The sequence below is a fragment of the Thunnus albacares genome, chromosome 1 (genome assembly GCF_914725855.1).
Source record: "Thunnus albacares chromosome 1, fThuAlb1.1, whole genome shotgun sequence".
NCBI lineage: Eukaryota > Metazoa > Chordata > Actinopteri > Scombriformes > Scombridae > Thunnus > Thunnus albacares.
In genome coordinates this window covers 35032087-35052384 of record NC_058106.1, presented here as the reverse complement: position 1 = coordinate 35052384, position 20298 = coordinate 35032087, and the positions used below count along the sequence as shown (strand labels likewise).

The 20298-nt window shown below is 36.7% G+C and overlaps 2 protein-coding genes and 1 long non-coding RNA gene across 4 annotated transcripts in view; 1 reads left to right on the top strand and 2 right to left on the bottom strand.

The window, feature by feature from the left end:
• pacsin3 (protein kinase C and casein kinase substrate in neurons 3) overlaps positions 1-4547 on the bottom strand; it is a 47042-nt gene extending 42495 nt beyond the window's left edge. For both annotated transcript variants that reach the window (XM_044356189.1, XM_044356199.1), the window contains exon 1: positions 4089-4547. The gene's annotated coding sequence lies outside the window, so the exon portion shown is untranslated. The remainder of the gene's footprint in view (positions 1-4088) is intronic.
• A 1471-nt stretch (positions 4548-6018) lies between these two features.
• On the bottom strand, positions 6019-19230 carry ero1a (endoplasmic reticulum oxidoreductase 1 alpha). Its single transcript, XM_044356170.1, has 15 exons — positions 18571-19230; positions 16837-16956; positions 16634-16717; positions 16503-16544; positions 15487-15563; positions 15098-15171; positions 14339-14459; positions 12758-12819; positions 12644-12667; positions 12434-12526; positions 11030-11276; positions 10301-10370; positions 9421-9507; positions 9106-9242; positions 6019-7861 (listed from the first exon to the last, which is right to left on the bottom strand). The coding sequence occupies exons 1-15, from the start codon at positions 18637-18639 to the stop codon at positions 7801-7803; spliced, it is 1368 nt and encodes a 455-aa protein (XP_044212105.1). The 5' UTR covers positions 18640-19230; the 3' UTR covers positions 6019-7800.
• On the top strand, positions 18630-20298 carry LOC122985477. The gene is made up of 2 exons (XR_006404128.1): positions 18630-18715; positions 19970-20298. It is a non-coding gene; the product is annotated as an uncharacterized LOC122985477 (long non-coding RNA).

The following is a 20298-nucleotide window of genomic DNA, read 5'->3' as shown; positions in this document are numbered from 1 at the left end:
TAAATTTCTGTCGATTGAAGCTTTAAATATGAACAATAAACTAAAAGACAATATTCTAGTATTTATATCTCTGAACATAAAGGATCCATTTTTGAGTTTTTACATTGTTTACAGCTTACAACAGAGGCGGTACGACCTTTTTTCCTCTGATTATGTCTGGTTTCGCTTTTTGTTTTGTTTTTTTTACACATTAAGTCACTTTAGCAACTCTTTTAGATCAAAGTCAGTATAAAATGTCCAAAAGTAATTAAGCAATCTTACCTAACTAACAGGAAATAATAAATACTAGTGTTGGCTCTTCATAAAAGTAGAAAATAACAACAAACAGGTGGCAGTCGCCAGCTGGTCTGCATGAGGTTACTTTTGTTCCAGGATGACCTGCAGGTAGGACTGGACGCTGATATTGATATTGTGATAATATTGTAGGGATGAATATCGGTGCTTTGACATAATATTTCATCAATAATGTGGATATAATGAGGATATAAGTGTGTGAAGGCAAATAATAGAACAGCTGGAGCAGTCTGGTTCAGTTCAGCAGCCTTTAAAACAAGGAAAAGACTTTATGTCATATCATGATATCAATATAATATCAATATATTGCTCAGCCCCACCTGCACTCCTTAAATTCAGACTTCTGGTGTCACTTTTTAAAGTCTTTCTTAAGCGGGCCGATCAGAGCAGAGCTGACGGACTGGGTGGGAGTTAACGTTCCGCGCCGACATATTTCATGTTTCCATGAAATTCCACTTGCTCGGCAGGATTTAGAGCCTGAAGCTGAGGGAGGTTTCTGCCTCCCTGAGCCGCCCCCCCCCCCCCCCCCCCCCTCCCCTATGGATCCAGCAGCTTTAATACCGCTGCTCGTCAGGGGCTCCCCAATCTCCCCCACATGGATTCATATTAGACAGCAGACCTCTGGCTGATTGGATTCACCTCACAGGAGTCCAGACTGATGAAATCTTTTAGTGGTTGCAGATAACTGAGAGGAGGATTTAGTCCCTTTTTTTTTTCCACCAGTCTACAGTCTGCTACTGACGAAGCATTTTTAAAGGTTTGAAGGCTCCAAACTGTCTGCTTTATAAAAGTAAAATCATGGGAAACGTGACTGTTTCAACAACTACAAATGTGTTCTCGATTAAACATCGCTGAATTATGTTATCATAATTATGCAAAACCCCAAAAAAACATGATGAATAATGTTAAATGAGAGCACATAAGAGGGATTTTTTGAAGGACCACAAGTGACATTTCTCACATCTTTTACGAGGCAAAATGGCAAATTACATCCTCATCGTGTGGTTATTTACTCTCTGATGACTTCAATCCTTTCCTCAGCTTTCCGATTTTCCTCTTTTAGCTCATAGTTTTGGTTTTTCCGGCACAATGACCCGTATGGTTCTGTCTCACTCTCACCAAAAATTGTAGGTTTACATGCACACTCATATTCCACTATGACAATACTCCAAAGTTGATGCAGGTCATGTAAACAGAATATTGTGTTTGGATATTCTGAATCAGCTGAATGTAGCTGATTGAGCCGACAGTTTGCTGGGATAAAGATGCTCAAAAGAAAAACCCTCATTTCTGGTTGGAAGGAGAAACATGTCTACTTTTAAACATTTTTAAAAAGACTTGGATATCAACAGGTTTCTGGATATGCGCAAATGTCGCAACGCCAACCTTTTCACGAAGGAATAAATAAAAGAGGGAGTCCGTGTTCGCATGATCCAACATGTCCGCCTCCGATGGAAAACTTTGAAATTTTGAAGCAAAGAAGCAAAACGGCTCCAGCTGATCCATTTTTCTATATTTTGACGTGATAAAGGGAGCATGCACGGCTGCATGTAAACGGGAATATTAGTGGAATGTTAATTTTTATTAGCCATGTAAACAGTTTAGTAGGAATATTGTCTTTTTCACAATAAGGGAATATTCTGTGCATGTAAACAAAGTCACTGTTTCCACACACACAGTTTCCTAAACGGCACTTTGCTTTCTGTCTTTATTATTTCAGCATATTTAGCATCATCATCATCATCATCATCATCACAACTACAGAGTCTTGCAGGAACAGTCATCAGCTCTGACCTGCAGTTTCGAGAACTTGCACGGATGACTGATTGTGGTTTGTAGTTATTTCTCAAGAAGAGCCACGTAATAAAAAAGTCTCTCAGCTTCTCAGATCTGCCAGCACATCTGGTTTTACTAAATGATTTCTCTATTTTGTTTTAATCTGTTATAATTTTACTCTGACGTTTTCTTACATTTTCTATTTTGGAATGATTATACAGTCAACTTGTTGAGCAAACAAATAACGATCACTGTCGGCTGCCTGCCCGGGAAAAACATTTAGTGACCAGCTGGTGAAGAAAACAACTAGCGGCTATAAAAGCAGATATTTTTATTAGATGTTGGCAGAGATGAAACAGAGTCAGCACTGGACTTATGTTCATCAGCAGGACCCAAACCTGACAGGTGTTTTTCTACACATGTCCAACAGGAAAAGCAAAGGATGCTGGGACACCTGACTAGAGCAGAGCCATCGTTACTGGTATTATTAGTAACACCTGCACTTTTCATACTATGACAAGTCAAAGCGTCTGCTGTGTAGAGCAGCAATGATCAGCCGATCGATAGAAAATGAATCACCAACTATTTTTATGATGCAATAATCGTTTTGAGTCATTTCTTGAGAAGAAAATGTTATTTCCAGCTTCTTAAAATATCAATATTTTCTGGTTTCTTTAGTCATCTATGACAGTAAACTGGTCTTTGGTCTGAGCAGAACAAGACATCAGAACATTTTTCACAATTTTCTGACATTTTATAGACCAAACAACTAATCAATTCATGTAGAAACTAGTCAACATTAATCATTGGTTGCAGCCCAACTGCTGTGAAAAAGGCTGAAGGGATGATGATTTTGCAGCTGGCTGACATGTTGGCCATAACAAATTGATAAACTAACGGTATGTCAGCGTTTTGTTTGTTGCCAGTCTGGAGAAAAACCATCAGTTAAAAAAGGAGGGTTCACAATGTTTCAAGTCTGTCATAAAAACAACAGTCTGGTGCCCATATGAACAGCTGAAGAGGTTGTAATCATTCCTCCTGTTCATACTGGCTATTAAAAGATCCCCTTCAAATGTGTTTTCAATGGAAGTGATGGAGGCCAAAAATCCACAGTGTGTCCACACAGTCATTTAAAAGTAGATGTGAAGCTTATATGAGGCTTCAGCAGTCTGAGTTAGTCTGATCAAGAGGATATCTGACACGCTTACAGTCTTTTTTAGCATCTTTGTGTTTCCCTGTTGAGCTGCGGTGGAAGAATAGAAACAAAAAGAGGGACTGTAACGTTGATTTGAAGCTTCATATTAGCTTCAGATAAACTTTTAAATACATTTTTGCACATTTTTCCCCATCATTTACATTGTAAGTGCATTATGAAAGGATCATCTAATGGTCAGTATGAACAGGAGGAATGATTACAGCAAGACGTGAACAATTGAGACAGACAGACATGAGAAACTGTCCTTCAAGCTAACTGTGCCAGTTTGCAGAAAAAAACACTAATGCAGCTTTTAAAATGTGAGTTTTTACTTACCTGGAGAAGGCAGACGGTGTAAAATAAATAAATAAATAAAACTATTTGTTGACTCATGATATTTGCAGTGTGATTGTTCCTCTGCAGTATGTTTGTGTAGCTTCACTGTATTTTAACGCATCATTATACAACCATAATATTCAAACTACAGACCTCAGATGCATTTTGGGAGAATTCCTGAACTTCTGATAAGCATCAGTGTGTAAACATATATTGACATAAACAACCAAACAAGATCATAACCTACAAAAACAAAGACTTCAATTTCAATTTTAAAAAAAGGTGTTTAAATGATAAAGATCGATACTGACAAGAATCTCCACTAAACGCTGCTGTTAGTAACCATCTGTCAGCAGCCTTATCTGACAGCTCGATGCCAAAAACACGGTAAAGTGTTTGATAAGATCTATAAAGCTGTATTATAAACCCGCATCATCATCATCATCATCATCATCATGCGCTGAAGCAGACAGGTGAGGTCTCTTACCTGGAGGAACACACCAGAAGCTAAATCCACCTGGAGTTGCAGCCTCTCTCTCTCTCTCTCTCCTCTCAGGCGGATAGATTAACGCTCAGAGGTGTATTAAAAATAAAAAAAATAAAATAAAATAGAGCGGTAAATTCTCCTTTATGCCTTCACGAACTGCGACATCCTGCAAGTTTCCTCCGCCGGCCCCCCCTCAGCCATTTACACGACGAGAAGATCCGACCTCAAGCCTCTCCACAGCCACAAGATAATCATCGGTTCAGTGGTTTCTCTTCCTCTCCTCGACTGAAAAACTTTTATTCCTCGAGAGAAACAGAAAGATAATAATAATAATAATAAAAAGTAAAGTGCGTCTTTTTCTCCAGCAGGGAATGAGAAGCAGTTTCTGGCTGGTGGATAGTAAAGTGTCTTCCCCCCTCCGATGCCTACTGGCGTCTCTGTGTAATCAGATGCTGCTCACCACAATATCCATTCATCCTATTACAGAGTTTAACCCTTCACTGTCTGCGGCGCGGCTTAATGCTGCCTTGCAGGACCGTCGGAAAAAGCGCTATCAGAGGCTGGAAAAACATCTTCTCTCATATACCGTGCAGGGATGGAGAGTAGCTGTACTTAAGTATAATTTTGAGATAAGGTGAATTCGGGTATATTGAGGCAGCATAAGGAAATAAAAGCAATTGGCGGCACTAATGAAACTGTGTCCCAAATTACCAAAACATGTCACTGAAAAACAGTTTTGTTTCAACTACAACAAAAACAAAATGGTGAGTCATGCTTTGTAAAAAAATATCATACACACTTAATTTCTTCACGTAAAGGGACTGGACACCTTGAGGAATTAAGAAATGTATCATGTTATTTTTTTTTAAATTGATATATGACAAGAACGCAATCACAAGATATAATTACAAAAAACTGTCCCAATGGAGATGAAATTACCCAACTTATACTTCCACTTCACTACATTTCAGAGGGAAATATTGTACTTTCTACTCCACTACATTTATTTGACAGCTTTAGTTACTTTTCAGATGAAGATTTGACACAATGGATAATATAAAAAGCTTTTAAAATACAACACATTGTTAAAGATGAAACCAGTGGTTTCCAACCTTTTTGGCTTTTGACGTCTTACAAAAAGCAGTGTGTAGTCGGGGTCACATTTCACATGTCTATGAGTTGTTAACAGCTCACATGCTTTCATTTCAATAAATGTTCAAATGATCCAATATTTCAGCAAAAATCAAAGTTTTAAAAGAAGTAAAAGATCTGAGTATTTCTTCCACTACAGCATCTAACACAACACAACAGCTCTGCCATAAATTCAACATTTATGAAGCTTATATATTTTCCCGTTGTGTATGTTAATGGAGTGGACAAAATATTAAGAACACTTTTCAATATAATGCATTCGCATATACGACCACCACCCACTAAGACCTCAATAACAAACATAAACATAAAAAAGTAGAATTATCATCTTTCTGACAATATCTAAGAAGCTTTCTGATGAGTTAAACTTATAACTGAATATTCAAATATTAATACGGTGGGTTAAAAATGAATTGCAAAAAAATACACTTTATAATAATACCTCAACCAGTCAGAAATACTAATACTTTACTCTGTGCTCTGTTTTGCTTTTACTTAATATTCAACTACTAATTGTTTCTGCTTATATTATCCAAATCTGATACAAGAGAAGAATAAAATATATATATATAAATTAGCTCTTTGACTTGCATAATAATTCAATAAATATCTATTTATTCTCAGCACGTCCAGAGCTGAGTTTATATAGTGATGTGATGTAATGATGTGTTTCACATTTTGCCTCCATGCAACTGTTTCTATTTTCAATTTCTGAAACTTACCAGCAGCCCACAAACAATTATACAGTATTAATTGTGATTAAAACAAGTCAAATCTATTAAAACTGGTAAAAACATTTATTTTATTCAGTTTTTAAAGATGAGTTTTTGACATGTTTGTCTTTATTGTACAGTCGATAGTGATGTGTCAGACAGGAAATGAGGGGACAGAGATGGCGTGACGGCACCAGAGTCCCCGACTGGAACCGAGCTGCAGACATTGTAGTTCTTTGGTGTAAGCAGCAACCTTTCAGCTACTGCGGTGCTCCCGGTAAAGTCATTTAAAACAGGTAAAGTGAATAACAGTCAACCAACAAGTTAAACATGGAAGACTGAGTTCTCCTGGTGTACCTGAAGGCATCATTAACCCAGTGCCACTGTCAGAACTGGGTTAATGTTCATAAACACAAACACAGTCCATGGCAGCCAGGAGGGTGGTCACATGACAATTTATGATAGAAAAATGATGATATAATAGATATAAAAATACACAGTAAAAAAAATGACAGTAAAATTTTAAAAATAAACTTTTTTCACTCCCAAACAGAACAGTTGTTCAACATAACAGACTGTACATCGTTTTATATTTAATCATCCCTGAAGACTTTTCAAGACTTTTTTCTTTTTTTTACATTTAGTTGTGCTGATGAGTTGATCAAGTAAAATATAAAAGTCAGTTTGCTTTACAAACAGCGCCATCATCAGCATAATCACAGAAACTGCTTCTGAACTGCAACAAACCAGTATTTTCATTAAAATCTTTTTTTTACTTTTTCAATTATTTGTTTAGTCGATGAAATTTTAAAAAATAATGAAAAAACTATTTCCCAGCAGTCATGTTGATGTCTTCAATCTGCTTGTTTTGTCTGACTAACAGTCCAAAACCTTCAGATATTCAATTCAGCTTCATATATGACAAAGAAAAACAGCAAATCATCACATGTGAGAAGCTGGAACCATAAAATTTCGGGATATTTTGCTTAAAAAATGACTGAACCAATTACTCAATGATGAAGATATCAGTTTCTGATTAATTTCCTCTTGACTGACTAATCAATTAATAGTTGCAGCTCAACACTGGACACTATTATGCATACAGACTTGCAGTTAGTTCATTAACTTCATCTGAAATCACTGTTCAAAGCAGGTTTTTACACACAGCACGACTTTATAAATAAGCACCGTCACCGTCCAGCTAACGAAGCTCATCTTCACGCAGGCGAAACTCTGATTATCGTCTAAATGACTTTTCAGCAGGACTCAGACAGTCGGGACAGTCAGACGGCGACTTGTTGTGGTCACAATAGTCACAAACTGACCCCAGCAAACACACCTTCATAATTCAATGACAGTACAGGTTCAAAATTCAGCAGGTAAAAAAGCAACCTATAGTTACATTTATGCCGTCTAGCAGCCGTAGTGATGCAGTCCAGAATGACCAATAGGAGCGCAATATGCTGCTTTCCAAAATTGTTACAAATCACCATGGCAACGCTGTGGTTAAGGTCTAGTTAGACACAGAAACCACTTGGTTCAGTTCAGGGAAAGATCCCAAAAGATGGTTTGGATTAAAATGATAATTTGAAACATGGTTTATACTTCCTTAAAGATACACAACCTTCATTGTCATGGCAACAGTAAACACCACAATATTAAAAAAACCCACCCAACTCACCTCCTTCTAATAATAATCTTATCAAGTCACCTTATATTGACATCATCTGAACTGGGTCATGATTATTATGGCCGCTAGATGGCGTAAAAGTAACTATGACTTTATACTGTCGTTTGTCTTATGCGGACAAGCTGCCACAGCAGAAGCCAGACTCCTCTCCTCACCGTCACCGCTCCTCCTCTAGCAGCGATCTGAAGTTCTTCAGCTCCCTGATGCTCGTGGAAATCCTGAAGGACATTTCATAAAGAGACAGTTACCTCCGGAGGCCACAATGCTACAAATAACTATGAAATTGCTGCTACAGTATCTAAAGCTTTGGCTCAGTGTTTTGTTGTTAATGCAAAGATTGAAATTAAGGTTAAGATTAAGTCAGGGTTTCACTATAAATCCACTGATTTCACAGTGACGGCCATGATATTTCATAATAATGACACTCATGAGATGAAATCAGGCTCCACTTCTGCCTACACATCTACAGTATGACAGTTAAGAAAAATCCTCTCATATCAACTAGATTAAAAGGCCCCTGAAACTGATAAAAGTTGATAGAAAAGAAAAGAAAAGAGAGGTGAGCCGTGACAAAAGACAGGCATAACAAACTCAAAAGAGAACCACTTCTCCCTGGCGAACGCTGGGCTTTGAAGACCAAACTCACGGAAATAAAAGATTTACGACAGGAAAACAGAAACTGACATATTATGACATTACTGAGAAAAATGACATAAACAAATAAAGCCAAACTTGAGACTTGACACGGACAAAAACACGCAGCTGTAATCAGTTAAGGATGTCAAAACTCTCGGTCCCAAAACTATAACTTTTCATATCATAATTTAAAAAAAAAAAAAGTGACAGTTCAAAAGTTTGTCTTTGTGTCAGAAAACAACAAGTATTGTGTTTGTATCCAAAGCCTGATATATCTTATTCCTCTGGTGTTTTCAGAAACGATTAAAGACACGTCAGCGAGCCAAACCGCTGCGCTGGCTCACATGTTCCTTCACTGTGAAGAGTTTGGTCACGTTAGCTTTTTTTTTTAGAAACGGCTAGCATAACAAGCTAGCATATTAGTTGTCATATCCTTTAATTGTGTAATTAGTTTAGTCTTGATCTTGTTTACTTTTATGTAAACTAACCTGACTGATTCTGCAAGATCAGTCAGGTTTTTAAAAATAACTTTACTTTTCATAGAAACGTGTCTAAATTTCCTTTAAGGTCAAGTTTTTATTAACCTGAAGAAATGTTCTGATCCATTTGATATATTACCAACCAAATGTCTCATAAAACATTCACCTGAGAAATATTCACAAATCATTTTTAGGTAGCAGAAGTTCTCCAAACTCGATATATCGTATGTTTTATCTGTTTGTAGAGAGGAGTGGAGTCCTGACTGTCTTTGAAAATAAAACAGGTATTTCACAGATGGTTTATATTATTATTATTATTATAATATGATGCCGACAGTCTCTCTCACCTTCCAAAGGCATTGAGCAGGGAGACGATCTCCTGCCGGCTGAGCTGGAAACTGGGTCGCTGGCCGCTGGATGTGGGCAAAGCTTCAATCTGTCGCTCTGAAAACAAGATCTTTAACGCCGTGCCTAATCCCTGAGTCTGATGAGAGGAGAGAGACGGCGGATCAGAACAAAGCAGAGATCATAATACGCTCGTACAATACAACATAATACATATTGTACGGTGGTTTAAAGCATTATTTTATCTTTACCTACAAATATCATACTGAACATTATTAATATAACTGTTGTAAAAGCATCATGGTTTCCCGACTTGCCTGCAGTTTCCCCCACAGTCGACATTTGAAGCAGCCGACACAGTCCATGATCCTGGAGATGTTGAGGAAGGCCAGTCTGATGTCCTCCTGACATGAACACCACAGAAGAAAACAGACACTCGTGTCACTTTGATGGGCAAAGAAACTGGTTTACAATAGAAGAAAAAGAGGCTGGAGTTGGGTTTTTGTCACCTTATCTCATCTGTTAATCAATATTCATCCCTCCATGTTATTCTGCAGGTAACCTCAAATTCAGTTAGTAGTTATTCACCATTATATCAGTGAAAACTTTAATAAAATTCTTTGTTTTTAAGGGATCCAAAAAATCATAAATCATTAAAAACATAACATCTGTCTCAACAGCTTTGTTGTTGTTGTTTTCAGTGAAAAAATAACCCATGAATTCTATCAGAATTACAGGTTTGGCTGCAAAAACACTTTTAATATCAACTATGTATCTGCAGCTCAAGTCAAAGTGTTTAGGAGGAAGTTGAGGTGGCGCTACAAACGTGACCTCACTGTATGTTTAGTCTACTTTTGACTGGGGATGGGTAGATAATGATTGAATTTTAATTATAGGGTGAACTAGTCCTTTAGTTCTCTTTAGGAAGGGTGAAAGTGAAGGAGTTCTGCTGAAATTTGAGCTTTTAAACACATTTCAAAGTTCTGACATGCTGTGACAACATTGGGATTGATTGTCAGAGATGCATTAACTCATATTAGAAGAATTCAATGTATCGATAAACCCTGATATCCATGTAATGAAATGTTGAACTGCATTTGTTTATAGCAAGTTAAATTTTATGGAAAAACAACTTAAAATCTGTACTGTGTTGCATTTCTACATTTTAATTCTGAGCAGTTTAAAACGGTTTCCAACCTTCAGTTTGGCTGCTTCCTTCTCATCGCCACCAAACAGAGAAGTCTCATCAAAGGGCAGAGGGAAAGATCTAAAAGAGTCACAACAAACAGACAGGTTATACTTTAAATATGACAACTGCAAATATGACGACTGCATACAACAAGATACTAGAATGAGAGACTTAGAAGAGTTGATGTAGTTGATTTTGTGGCCTTTATTACCCTAAACCAGCAAGAAACCAGTACATTTACCACTGCATTTAAAAAAGTCTGTAAAATTATGTATGGAGCAGATTTTTTACAAAAAAACTATGATTCAAACAAAATTACCGGCAAATAAACATAAATGCAAAAAAAAAAGAAAAAATAATTAGACTGTGAAATTATATCTTTTTGCAAAAATATTTAAAAAATAAAATTGCAGGCAAGTTTTTTTATGTCTCTAAGATAAAAAAAATATTAAAAAAATATATATATTATTATTTTTTTATTTTAAAAATTTTATAAATAAAAATTATTTAAAAAAAATTTAAAAATTAAATTATATGTAGTTCTATTTATATAGAGAGGAAATTTATACAGAAATTCCTGATTATACAAAATTTACAGAAAAATAAAATTAAAATCAGAATGTGTTTTGAATGGAGAACACTGGCTTAAGTCAAACTAACTTAAATGTTATGATTGTATCTTAAATCCAAACCTAATAACATCCCGGTCTGGCGTCGGCATCGAGCCTCAGACTGACCTGGTCAGCTGCAGGATCTGCAGCAGCATCTCTTTGTGTTTCTGGTCCTCCTCCGGCCGGCCGGTGTACAGCTGGAAGGACGGCTGCTGGAAGAACGGCAGAGCTTTGGCCAGCGCTCGCAGCTCTATCAGGTACAGGAAGTAGAGGTTACGGAGCCTCTTGGGCCCCTCGCCGCCCGTCAGCTCCGAGTCGAAACGCTTCCTGAACTCCGTGACGTTGTGACCCCACTTCTTCTGAAACCAGCTGTCTGTGGGTGAGAAGGGGTTAATACAGCTATGCATAGAGTACTTTATCAACAGGAAGCACATTGGTAACTTTTTATTTCAAGTTCCCTTATTCAGCATTTATTAGCATATTTAAGTATATAAACAGTTGATACATGGTTTAAAACTCACTATAATGTAGTTATAAGCATAAATAAGGACATTTTTAAGTGTTTAAATGTATAATATGTACAATATAGTCATTCATCTTCTGATTATACATCAGCCTCCTCTTCTGGGTGTCCACAGGGGGAGATAATGTCAGATAATAACTACATTATAGTGTGGTATAAATTATGTATTAACTGTTTATATTCTGCTTATAGAGGCTAAATAGGGGGACTTAACATACTGGTGTTACTGGTTTACATTAGGAAGTCAGAATGCATGGTGAGGTGTCCTGATATAACAGTTATACTGTATCTGGGTCAGTTGGGAAAAGATTAAATTAATATTTCACATAAACATCCCAATTAGGGAAAAAAAAAAAATAATTTACCATGTGAGCCAAAATAGTACAGGTGATTTAGTTTTTTCATTTAATTCCCAACTATTATTTTATTGTTTTTCATTTTTAATTAAATTTACAATAGAAACATAAATTCAGTTTATGTCCATGACTGCTGACTTAGTGTTTTTTTCCCAGTAATCAGGGATACAGTCAGTTATTATACATCTATGTGATAATTTATTATAAACATTGAAGACTTGGTTATAACATTATATATTCATAAGTAAATCAGCAACAATCAAAGATTAACTTTGGTAAAACATCCATAGGTGTTGTTAATGAAGATTTTAACACACATTAACTCATCTTCATCATCGCTGTGGTTTGATCAGATTTGATTGGCTGCTGTCAACATATTCTGATTGGTGCAAGGAAGTGTGTGACATCATTTTTTTCTGATTGAGCTCCACCCACTCCAAATTAGTCACAAGAGCACAGAGAAAAACACAAATATGGAAATTGTTCATGTAAATTGATGATAAAAACTGTGCTCATGTAGGATCTTCACTTGTTTGGTTTTCAAGGCCTTTAACCTTTTTTTCAAAGTTAATTTTTGGGGGTAAAAAGAGGAAGGAGGACAATAAATATTGAATGAGTCAGCGAGAGTTTGTGCAGGTGTTTATGTCTCACCTTCCAGGAGGTATCTGGCGCTCAGATGTATGTTGATGCTGGCGTGGAGGCCAGAGACGAGCCGGTAGAAAGCTCTCTTCTCCACACACTGACCTGGAAGACACACAGACAGATAAGAGATATTTGATTAAAAAAAAAAAAAAAAAATTAACAACACTTCACAAAAGTGTTTCCTTTACTCGATCAAATGTAAGTGCAAAGTTAACGTACCTTCCAGCCAGCTGTAGAAGCCTCCTGTAAATGAACCCAACAAAGACAAACACAGTTAAGTGACTGTCAAAATACAAAGAATCATGATGCGATACGACAGTAAAAACCTCTCACCTTCACTTCCTGTGCTGCTTTGGAAGACATTGGGTTGTAGCGGTCGTTTAACACGATACGGTCTGTCAGGAGGAATAAAAAGAAAGCATTATTAGAGTGATGAACAAACGCAAATACACACTTTTATTTCACTTACTGGACAAGACATTTCAGTTGTAGTTTAAAGGGATTGAAATGAACATCTTGTGACCTATCAAATGCATTAACCGTGGCAGGTTACACAGTCAGATTCGCGCTTTTTAGTCATGCTAGCTGCATGGACGGCTCTATGGATGGCAGCGTCGATCGGTCCGACACTTTGGTGAAATATCGTGACATTTCATCAAGCGTCATTATCAGGTCAAAATATGGGCGTGTTAGCATGCTGACGTTAGCATTTAGCTTGAAGCATTGTTGTGCCTGAGCCTCACAGACCACACAGGGTATCTGCAGGTCTTGATTTTAAAGGGGGCATATCATGCACATTTCCTGGTCTATATTTATATTCTGGGGCTCTACTGGAATATCTTTGCATGATTTACAGTTAAAAACTCCTTATTTATCTTATAGTGGCCCTTTATGCAGCCCCTCAGTTCAGCCTCTGTCTGAAACAGGTCGTTTTAGCTCCTGTCTCTTTAAGGCCCGCCTCCTGATGAGTCCACTCTGTTCTGATTGGCCAGCTCTTGAGAAGCTGCAGATTTCCAGTTGCATTAACAAACAGTAGTAGTCGAGTAGTAGTAGATTTCACTTCTTTTTCTCAAATACTACTAGTACTCAAGTACATCTATACATGTTCAAGCCTGAATCTGATCCATTATATGCAAAAGGACAACATGAAAAATCTTAGAAACAAGGACTACAGATTGATCTGATGTCATCACGAGGAGGAAGTAGAGGTCACGCTGCAAATGAAGCGTTCAGATCAGACTGAAGCCCTGGATTTTGACTTACAGGGAGCATTTTACATACAGTACGTTAACCTCAAATTTAGTAACTTTGACCATGTTTAACATAGACATCTGACATCCTAATAGTATATAAATAACAAATAATTTTTAATAAATTTAAAAAGCATCAAACTGTGCTACAGGAAGCACAATCCACTGAAGTTTAATCCTTTCTCCTGGAGTTTTAGTCAGCGTCATCAGACCTGCAGTCAACACTGTCACTACTGTAGCTGCAGTAGCTAGTAATCATTTTTTGTTGGTTTATCTATCCCTCCATTTTCCTGCTGCTTGTACGGTGTCAGGTTGCATTAATGTAATTAGTTACATTAATACAGTTAGTTAATGTAATTAGCTGGGAAGAACTGAAAAAATGTGACATAATAATTCCAGGTCATATTGTCTCTACTAGTTTTCCATCATAATTTCATACTTTGGTTGATAGAAATGTGAAACTGGTATTAAATATCATTTTATGTGAAAGGTCTTAAATTAACTTGCAGAACCCCGACTGTTCACTCTCTGTCTTGTTTAACTGTGATTTAAGATAGAAGTTCCTCTTGTGAGATACAAAAAGTCTAAATATAAAGATAGTATCATCCACCAAGTGTAACCTGAGCTGTGATTGTTGTATATTGCGGATTGTCTGATTGTTTACTTGAAGCAGTTCTCCTCATAGATGCTGTTCCAGATCTTCCAGTCCTCTGGTCCCGTGTAGCCTGTGAAGCGTTCCGGGTTCAGCAGCAGGTCCACATACTGGGAATCTGGTGACTGCTCATCTGGGAATCAACAAGATGTAAGTCAGCTCTATGTTGCTATTATGACATATTTTTGTCAACCGAGTTCATCCAAACAAAAGAAAACAAAAGTTAAAGAGGGAGGAATTTGTGAATTAAGTATCAGGATGACGAGTCTGCTTCACTTATGAGAGAAGATTTACACACTGTTGTTATAATAATCCACAAAGACATATAGTAGTAAGTGATGGAGGACATTTTTATCATCACATTTCCTACAACATAATATATTCTCTCAATTATATTCTCAAAAACAATTATGTATTTTGTCATCATATTACCCTAAAAAATATTCTTTACATGATGTTCTTTAAAAAATGTTATAATCTTAATGTTACATGTATGTTCCCTAAAATATGATCACATTCTTTACAAAATTGTGAAGTCTTTAAATGAAGTATCACTTATACCTCCAATAACAATTATGTATTTTAATCATAATTTTCTTTCCATTATGTTTCCTATTTGGATTCTTTATTTTTAATTTTCTTACCATTAACTCTCCAAAACATTTGTATATTCTTATTTCTGGGAATTCATAAAAGTGAAGAGTTTGTTCACTCATTGATTTATTTGTTGGATTGATTGATTGATTGATTGATTGATTGATTGAAACATACCGTCAACCACACAGAAGCGTTCGGCCTCGTCATCGTGTTTGCTCCAATCCTGCAGAGCCTCTCTGGTCTCATCACTAGAAAAAACAACAGAGAAAAATCTACAGGTTCAACTTCAACCTTCTGACTTAACCTCACTGTATATGGTATGTCCAGAGGTCAAAGGTCACGCAGGAGATTAAAACTGTCAGTGTGACATTAGTTGTTTTTCACTCACACCTTGTTTAGATCTAAATCAACCCGCAACCACGACATTATTTTAAGCTGCTGACACACTTTATCCTGTGGTGACACTGTGACACGTGAATATGAAACTGTACTTTTAAAGATATCAATGTGCGTTTTGTCTTTAATGTTTGTGCAGCGATCTGTTCTTGATCGATAAAACTCACCTTAAAGAGACATTTACAGCTCCGAGGCGCTCGGCCTTCTCACACTCGTCCAGCTGCTCGTTTGCTTCTGCTGAATACTAAACACACAAACACATAAACGCACATTAATGGATTGAAATATGTGACTCTATATAACCTACACAAACTCTAATCTTCTCACAGAAAAGGTACACGAGTGCATGAAGTTTGCATTAGATGATCGTAAACTGTTCTGTCACATTTAAAGAGCACAAGAATGACTTATTCCTGTAAACAGTAACTATAGAAAAAGCTCCTCTGAGCAGTGAGAGACAAACACAGCATGGTAGAAGATGGCTGAGTTGATTCATTTTGAGTGAGATGTGATGTGATGATGTGGTGATTATGTGCAAAACATTGTTGAACTCTTAACTGTTTATTAGCTTAACGTTAGTTTCTTTTATCCTCAAAAACTGTTATTGTGCCTTCAAACAACAAATTCTGACATATAACCTCCAGAAACTGTTTAAAATGTGTTATTTTTTCATAATCCCAAAAATGTATTAAAGGGCCCCAAATCTCATATGTATGGCAATCATACAGCCTCCCCAAACTACATTTGTTGTAATACCAAACATTGCTATTATGCTCCTAAATTTGAAAATGTGTTATTTAAGATTTTTTTATATCTTCCAGAGACTTTTATAATCCCCTAATTTTTATAGTATCCCTTAATCCCTAACTTTCATCTATCTTCCTCAGAATTTATTATCCCAAAATGTGCTGTAGTGCACCCAAAAATCAACGTTTTATAATCCCAAAAATGTGTTATAATACTTCCTCCTTTAAATAGCAACCCCAACAATCATAATCTCAAAACATGTTACCAAACCCCCATAATTGATATTTGTTATAATTCCAAAATCTTTAGGGATTTAGGGCTACTAGTGAGTGCAAAAAATATATATATTTATAATATTTATTATTGTAGTTGTTTGGGGGCTCGTCCATCTAACAGACCTTAAACAGCCGCTTTGCTTTTGTCCCGACTGACTTACCTTATTGTGTGAGGGGGATCGGATTCCTTCTGGCACCTCGTTCTGTGAGCAGACAGAGTTTGAGTCAGTATGAATAAAGTTTAACAGCTGATTGGTTTATTACTAGCAGGTAGATTAGAGGAGGAACTCACAGGAGAGCAGGGCTTCACAGCGCAGTCCTTCATACCACAGTGACTGTTGATCTTCCAAAACGGACACGGTTTATCCAGGTTCACCTGCAGAGGATCAAGTCCCAACATATTTATCTGAGTGTTTGTGTGTGTGTCTGTGTGTGTGTGTGTGTGTGTGTGTGTGTGTGTGTGTGTGTGTGTGTGTGTCCATCAGCACACCTCACCTTGTAAAACCTGAAGTAGTCAGACTCCAGAAGAGTTTGAAGTTTTGGGAAAAGTTGGTCGTTGTTGAAGCCATCGATGGTCTCCACATCACAGGCACAGTCATCCAGGTCACCTGTGACCTTAGTTACAAAACACAAACAACTGGTCATTTAAGTCAAAAAGTTTCCTTCTCTGATTTCTATCATGTAAATAAAATCAACTGAAATGTTTTTCATTTTATGAGTTTATGAAATAAAGGGGAGTAAAGGTTTTTGAACAGGTCACAATGCTAATGAAACATGAATGGATGAAGAGCTGAGGAAAACGTTGTCACACATGTTGATGGATGAAAAGTCAAAGTCAATCAAACTCGTTGCAGCAGAGGGCGACATATTCCATTATACGACTTGATTGCATGTTCCTGTTAGACTTTGCCTGCCTGGTAAATGCCCAGTATAGCCCCACACTCCTTAAGAAACTTTGACTTAGCCAAAAGTGTGTGAAAAGCTCATATTTTTCACTATTTCCTATGTTCATTTTACTGTAAACATATATTTTCTGTATATATATGATGGTCTGAATGCTGTTGCGAATGGATAAATGCTAAATCTGTTTATTCACGTGTTCATTTATTGACCGTTAACAGTCAAATCTAACATATCAGCTTCCTCAGGTCATTAAAACACTTAATACTGAGGAAACCCAATCTGAGATAACCCTGATGACATCATCTGGGTTATTTTAGACTTTAAAAAGCTCCCCGAGAGCCACAGAGGACTAGTCATAGTACAGCTGAACTTCATCCCCATTAAATATAGATTATTAAAGTCCTTCTCCAGTGAAAAACATGTTTTTCTTCTTATTCCTTGACTTGGTTATTTAAGCTTCACCGTGCAGAATGATGTTAGTACAGAGTTTGTTTTAACTTTCATCCGCTGAAAGTGAAAGTTTCTCTGTGTTCGTCTTAAATCCGAGTTTAGGATGTATGAGCGTGATCTGTGACATCACAACTAGTTCAGAGCTGATAACATCCCGGTATGAAACTCACACAAGTGTGGTGTGGAGACTTGAAGCCTCCGGTGCACAAACACTGAGAACAGACTTTACAGTGAGGAAGGAGACATCTTGTCTCCAGCAGTTATACTTTGAATATAACCATGTTTTGTATATTCAACAACATAGAAAGAGTAGATGTCATTTTAAGAATGATGTAATTGATTTTTATTTACATTTTCAGCTTTTTTGTGGCAGAAACATGTCAAATTATTATTCAAGCAGAGTACTTTTATATCTTAAAATGTGTCTGGAGGGGATCTTTAAAACTGCCACCTCTACTATTTGGCTTTTTTTAAACAGTAAAACAATGTTTACTTACATGTTTACAATAATATTTGTACCTGATGACTGACATACTGATTTATTTAAGCTGAGAGAGGAAGAGGAAGTTCATCATCACTCTGCTTTGTTATATTTTCTGATAGAATGACAACAGTGATCAGTCTCCTCTACTTACCTACAGTAATTAACACCGAACATGTATTAAACACACTTTTAAAAGCATGTGTATTTCACTTTAACGCATGTGTGTGTGTGTGTGTGTGTGTGTGTGTGTGTGTGTGTGTGTGTGTGTGTGTGTGTGTCGTACATTTCAACACAACATGCAGTAGGTGGTTGTATAAAATAAATACACCAGAAGTGTCCAGACTACTTCACACGGTGACAAAAACAAAGAGCAGTGAGAGTCAGTCGCTCACCTGACAGAAACACCTGCTGTCTGCGGACCGGGACGCTTGGAGGAGGAGGAGGAAGACCACCAGCTTCATAACGACTTCTGCTGCTTCCACAGATCGTCTATAGACGTTAATACACTCCGTACGCACTGTGTGGTGTGTATGCAAGGTTCGGTGTTTAGTAATAGTAGCTGGGAGGAGGCGATATAAGGCGGTCAAGTTTTGCTTCCTGTTATTTCCTCATTTCCAATCCGCTACGTGTAATACGTGACGAGCTGATCAGTAGCTTGAATCACAGGAGGTCTGACTCAGATCATTGAAACAGCGTCACAATTTATACGTATGTTCACCAGAAATCTGTGTGTCGAGTTTGATGATGAAATAGTTTGAAACGTTTTAGTTTTGGACTCTGGGAGTGTATTTTCGTTCTTGTTTTCTCATAAACAATCCGACTGAAAGTAGTAGTATGTCTGTATTTATGTATATAAAGTATGTTCAAAATCTACTTTCTCCATTTAAAACCCTCCTGTAGACTTTAAAGAAATGTCTACACTGAAAGAAAATATATTTAATTCTACTTTTTCTTCATACATTAACAAACACGTTTTTCAGACTGATTTAGGCAGATGATCAAATTATTTTTTCGGCAGGATGATGTTGAGACAACTTGTAAAAGACGTGCTGATAACCAAACTCACAACAGTTTCCTGTAGTTTTATGACGTTTATGTGTTCATGGCTTCGTGTCTGTAATGTAACACCATCAGTCAGACACACGATGGAGCTAGAGGACACTCAGTTATAAAGTTAAAGGGACATCCCGCTCAAATGTCTTCAAATACATTTTTTTTTTTACATACATTATACAAATACATTTTTCTAATTGTGTATACATCATATTTGAAGTCAGGATCATTTATTTTAATCATAACAATGTCATTAGTCTTAGATTTAGTATCACAAACACTGCATTCAATTTAAATAAAATAAAAACAAGACTAACACAAATAACTAAAACTAAAACTCGTTCTTTGCTTCAACAGTAATATTAACAAATGTCTGTATGTTTTTAGTTTTTGTTTATTTGAAGAGTAACACAACAGTTGCAATTAATGGTAATATTTATAAGAATGAAATGTAATGTTGTTTCTTTTTGCACTGCTAGATGTGTTTAAAGACATAATTTCACTCATTAAACACACATACAGGTACAGCACACCCGTTCTTAACTAACCATCTAACATTAAACCCTAAAAACAGTTTATTACTTTTACTAGAAACATTTTAAATAACCTGTGACTGAAGCTTAGATAAATTACAGTAAAATTAAAGAAGAATAAATACATTGAGATATTCTGTTTCTTTAGACTTTGTTAGAAATCTCTTTAAACTGAAATACATCATTTGTCTCCTTCACATGACAGATTTTGGGGATGTTTGAAGACCCCCCCAACCTCCCGGTCTCTGCACTCCCTCTGCTGGAGGGAATTTACTGTGTGTCTAAATAAATCCACTGTGAGCATGAACAACTTGAGAGAAGGAAAACAGGGAGCAGGGAGGAGAGGGAAACACACTGGCTGCATTTAAACTCACTGAAAAACTCCTTTAAAATCACGACATCGTCGTCTACTGTGACGCCGTGTTTCCCCCTGAGGAAAAATAAACTGTCTTAATGAGAGAGAGGTAGAAGGAGGATTTAGATCAATGTAAAAACACTGCATAGACATTAAAGGTCATAATGATTATGTCGTAA

Bases quoted from the DNA above. Each gene is read 5' to 3' on its own strand.
- ero1a (XM_044356170.1), bottom strand. From the start codon at position 18,639: ATGAAGCTGGTGGTCTTCCTCCTCCTCCTCCAAGCGTCCCGGTCCGCA. The intron at 11,277-12,433 runs GTGAGACATAAA...TCTCACCCACAG, and splicing joins CGCCAGATACCTCCTGGAAG to ACAGCTGGTTTCAGAAGAAG. The intron at 9,508-10,300 runs GTTGGAAACCGT...TGTTCATGTCAG, and splicing joins AGGAAGCAGCCAAACTGAAG to GAGGACATCAGACTGGCCTT.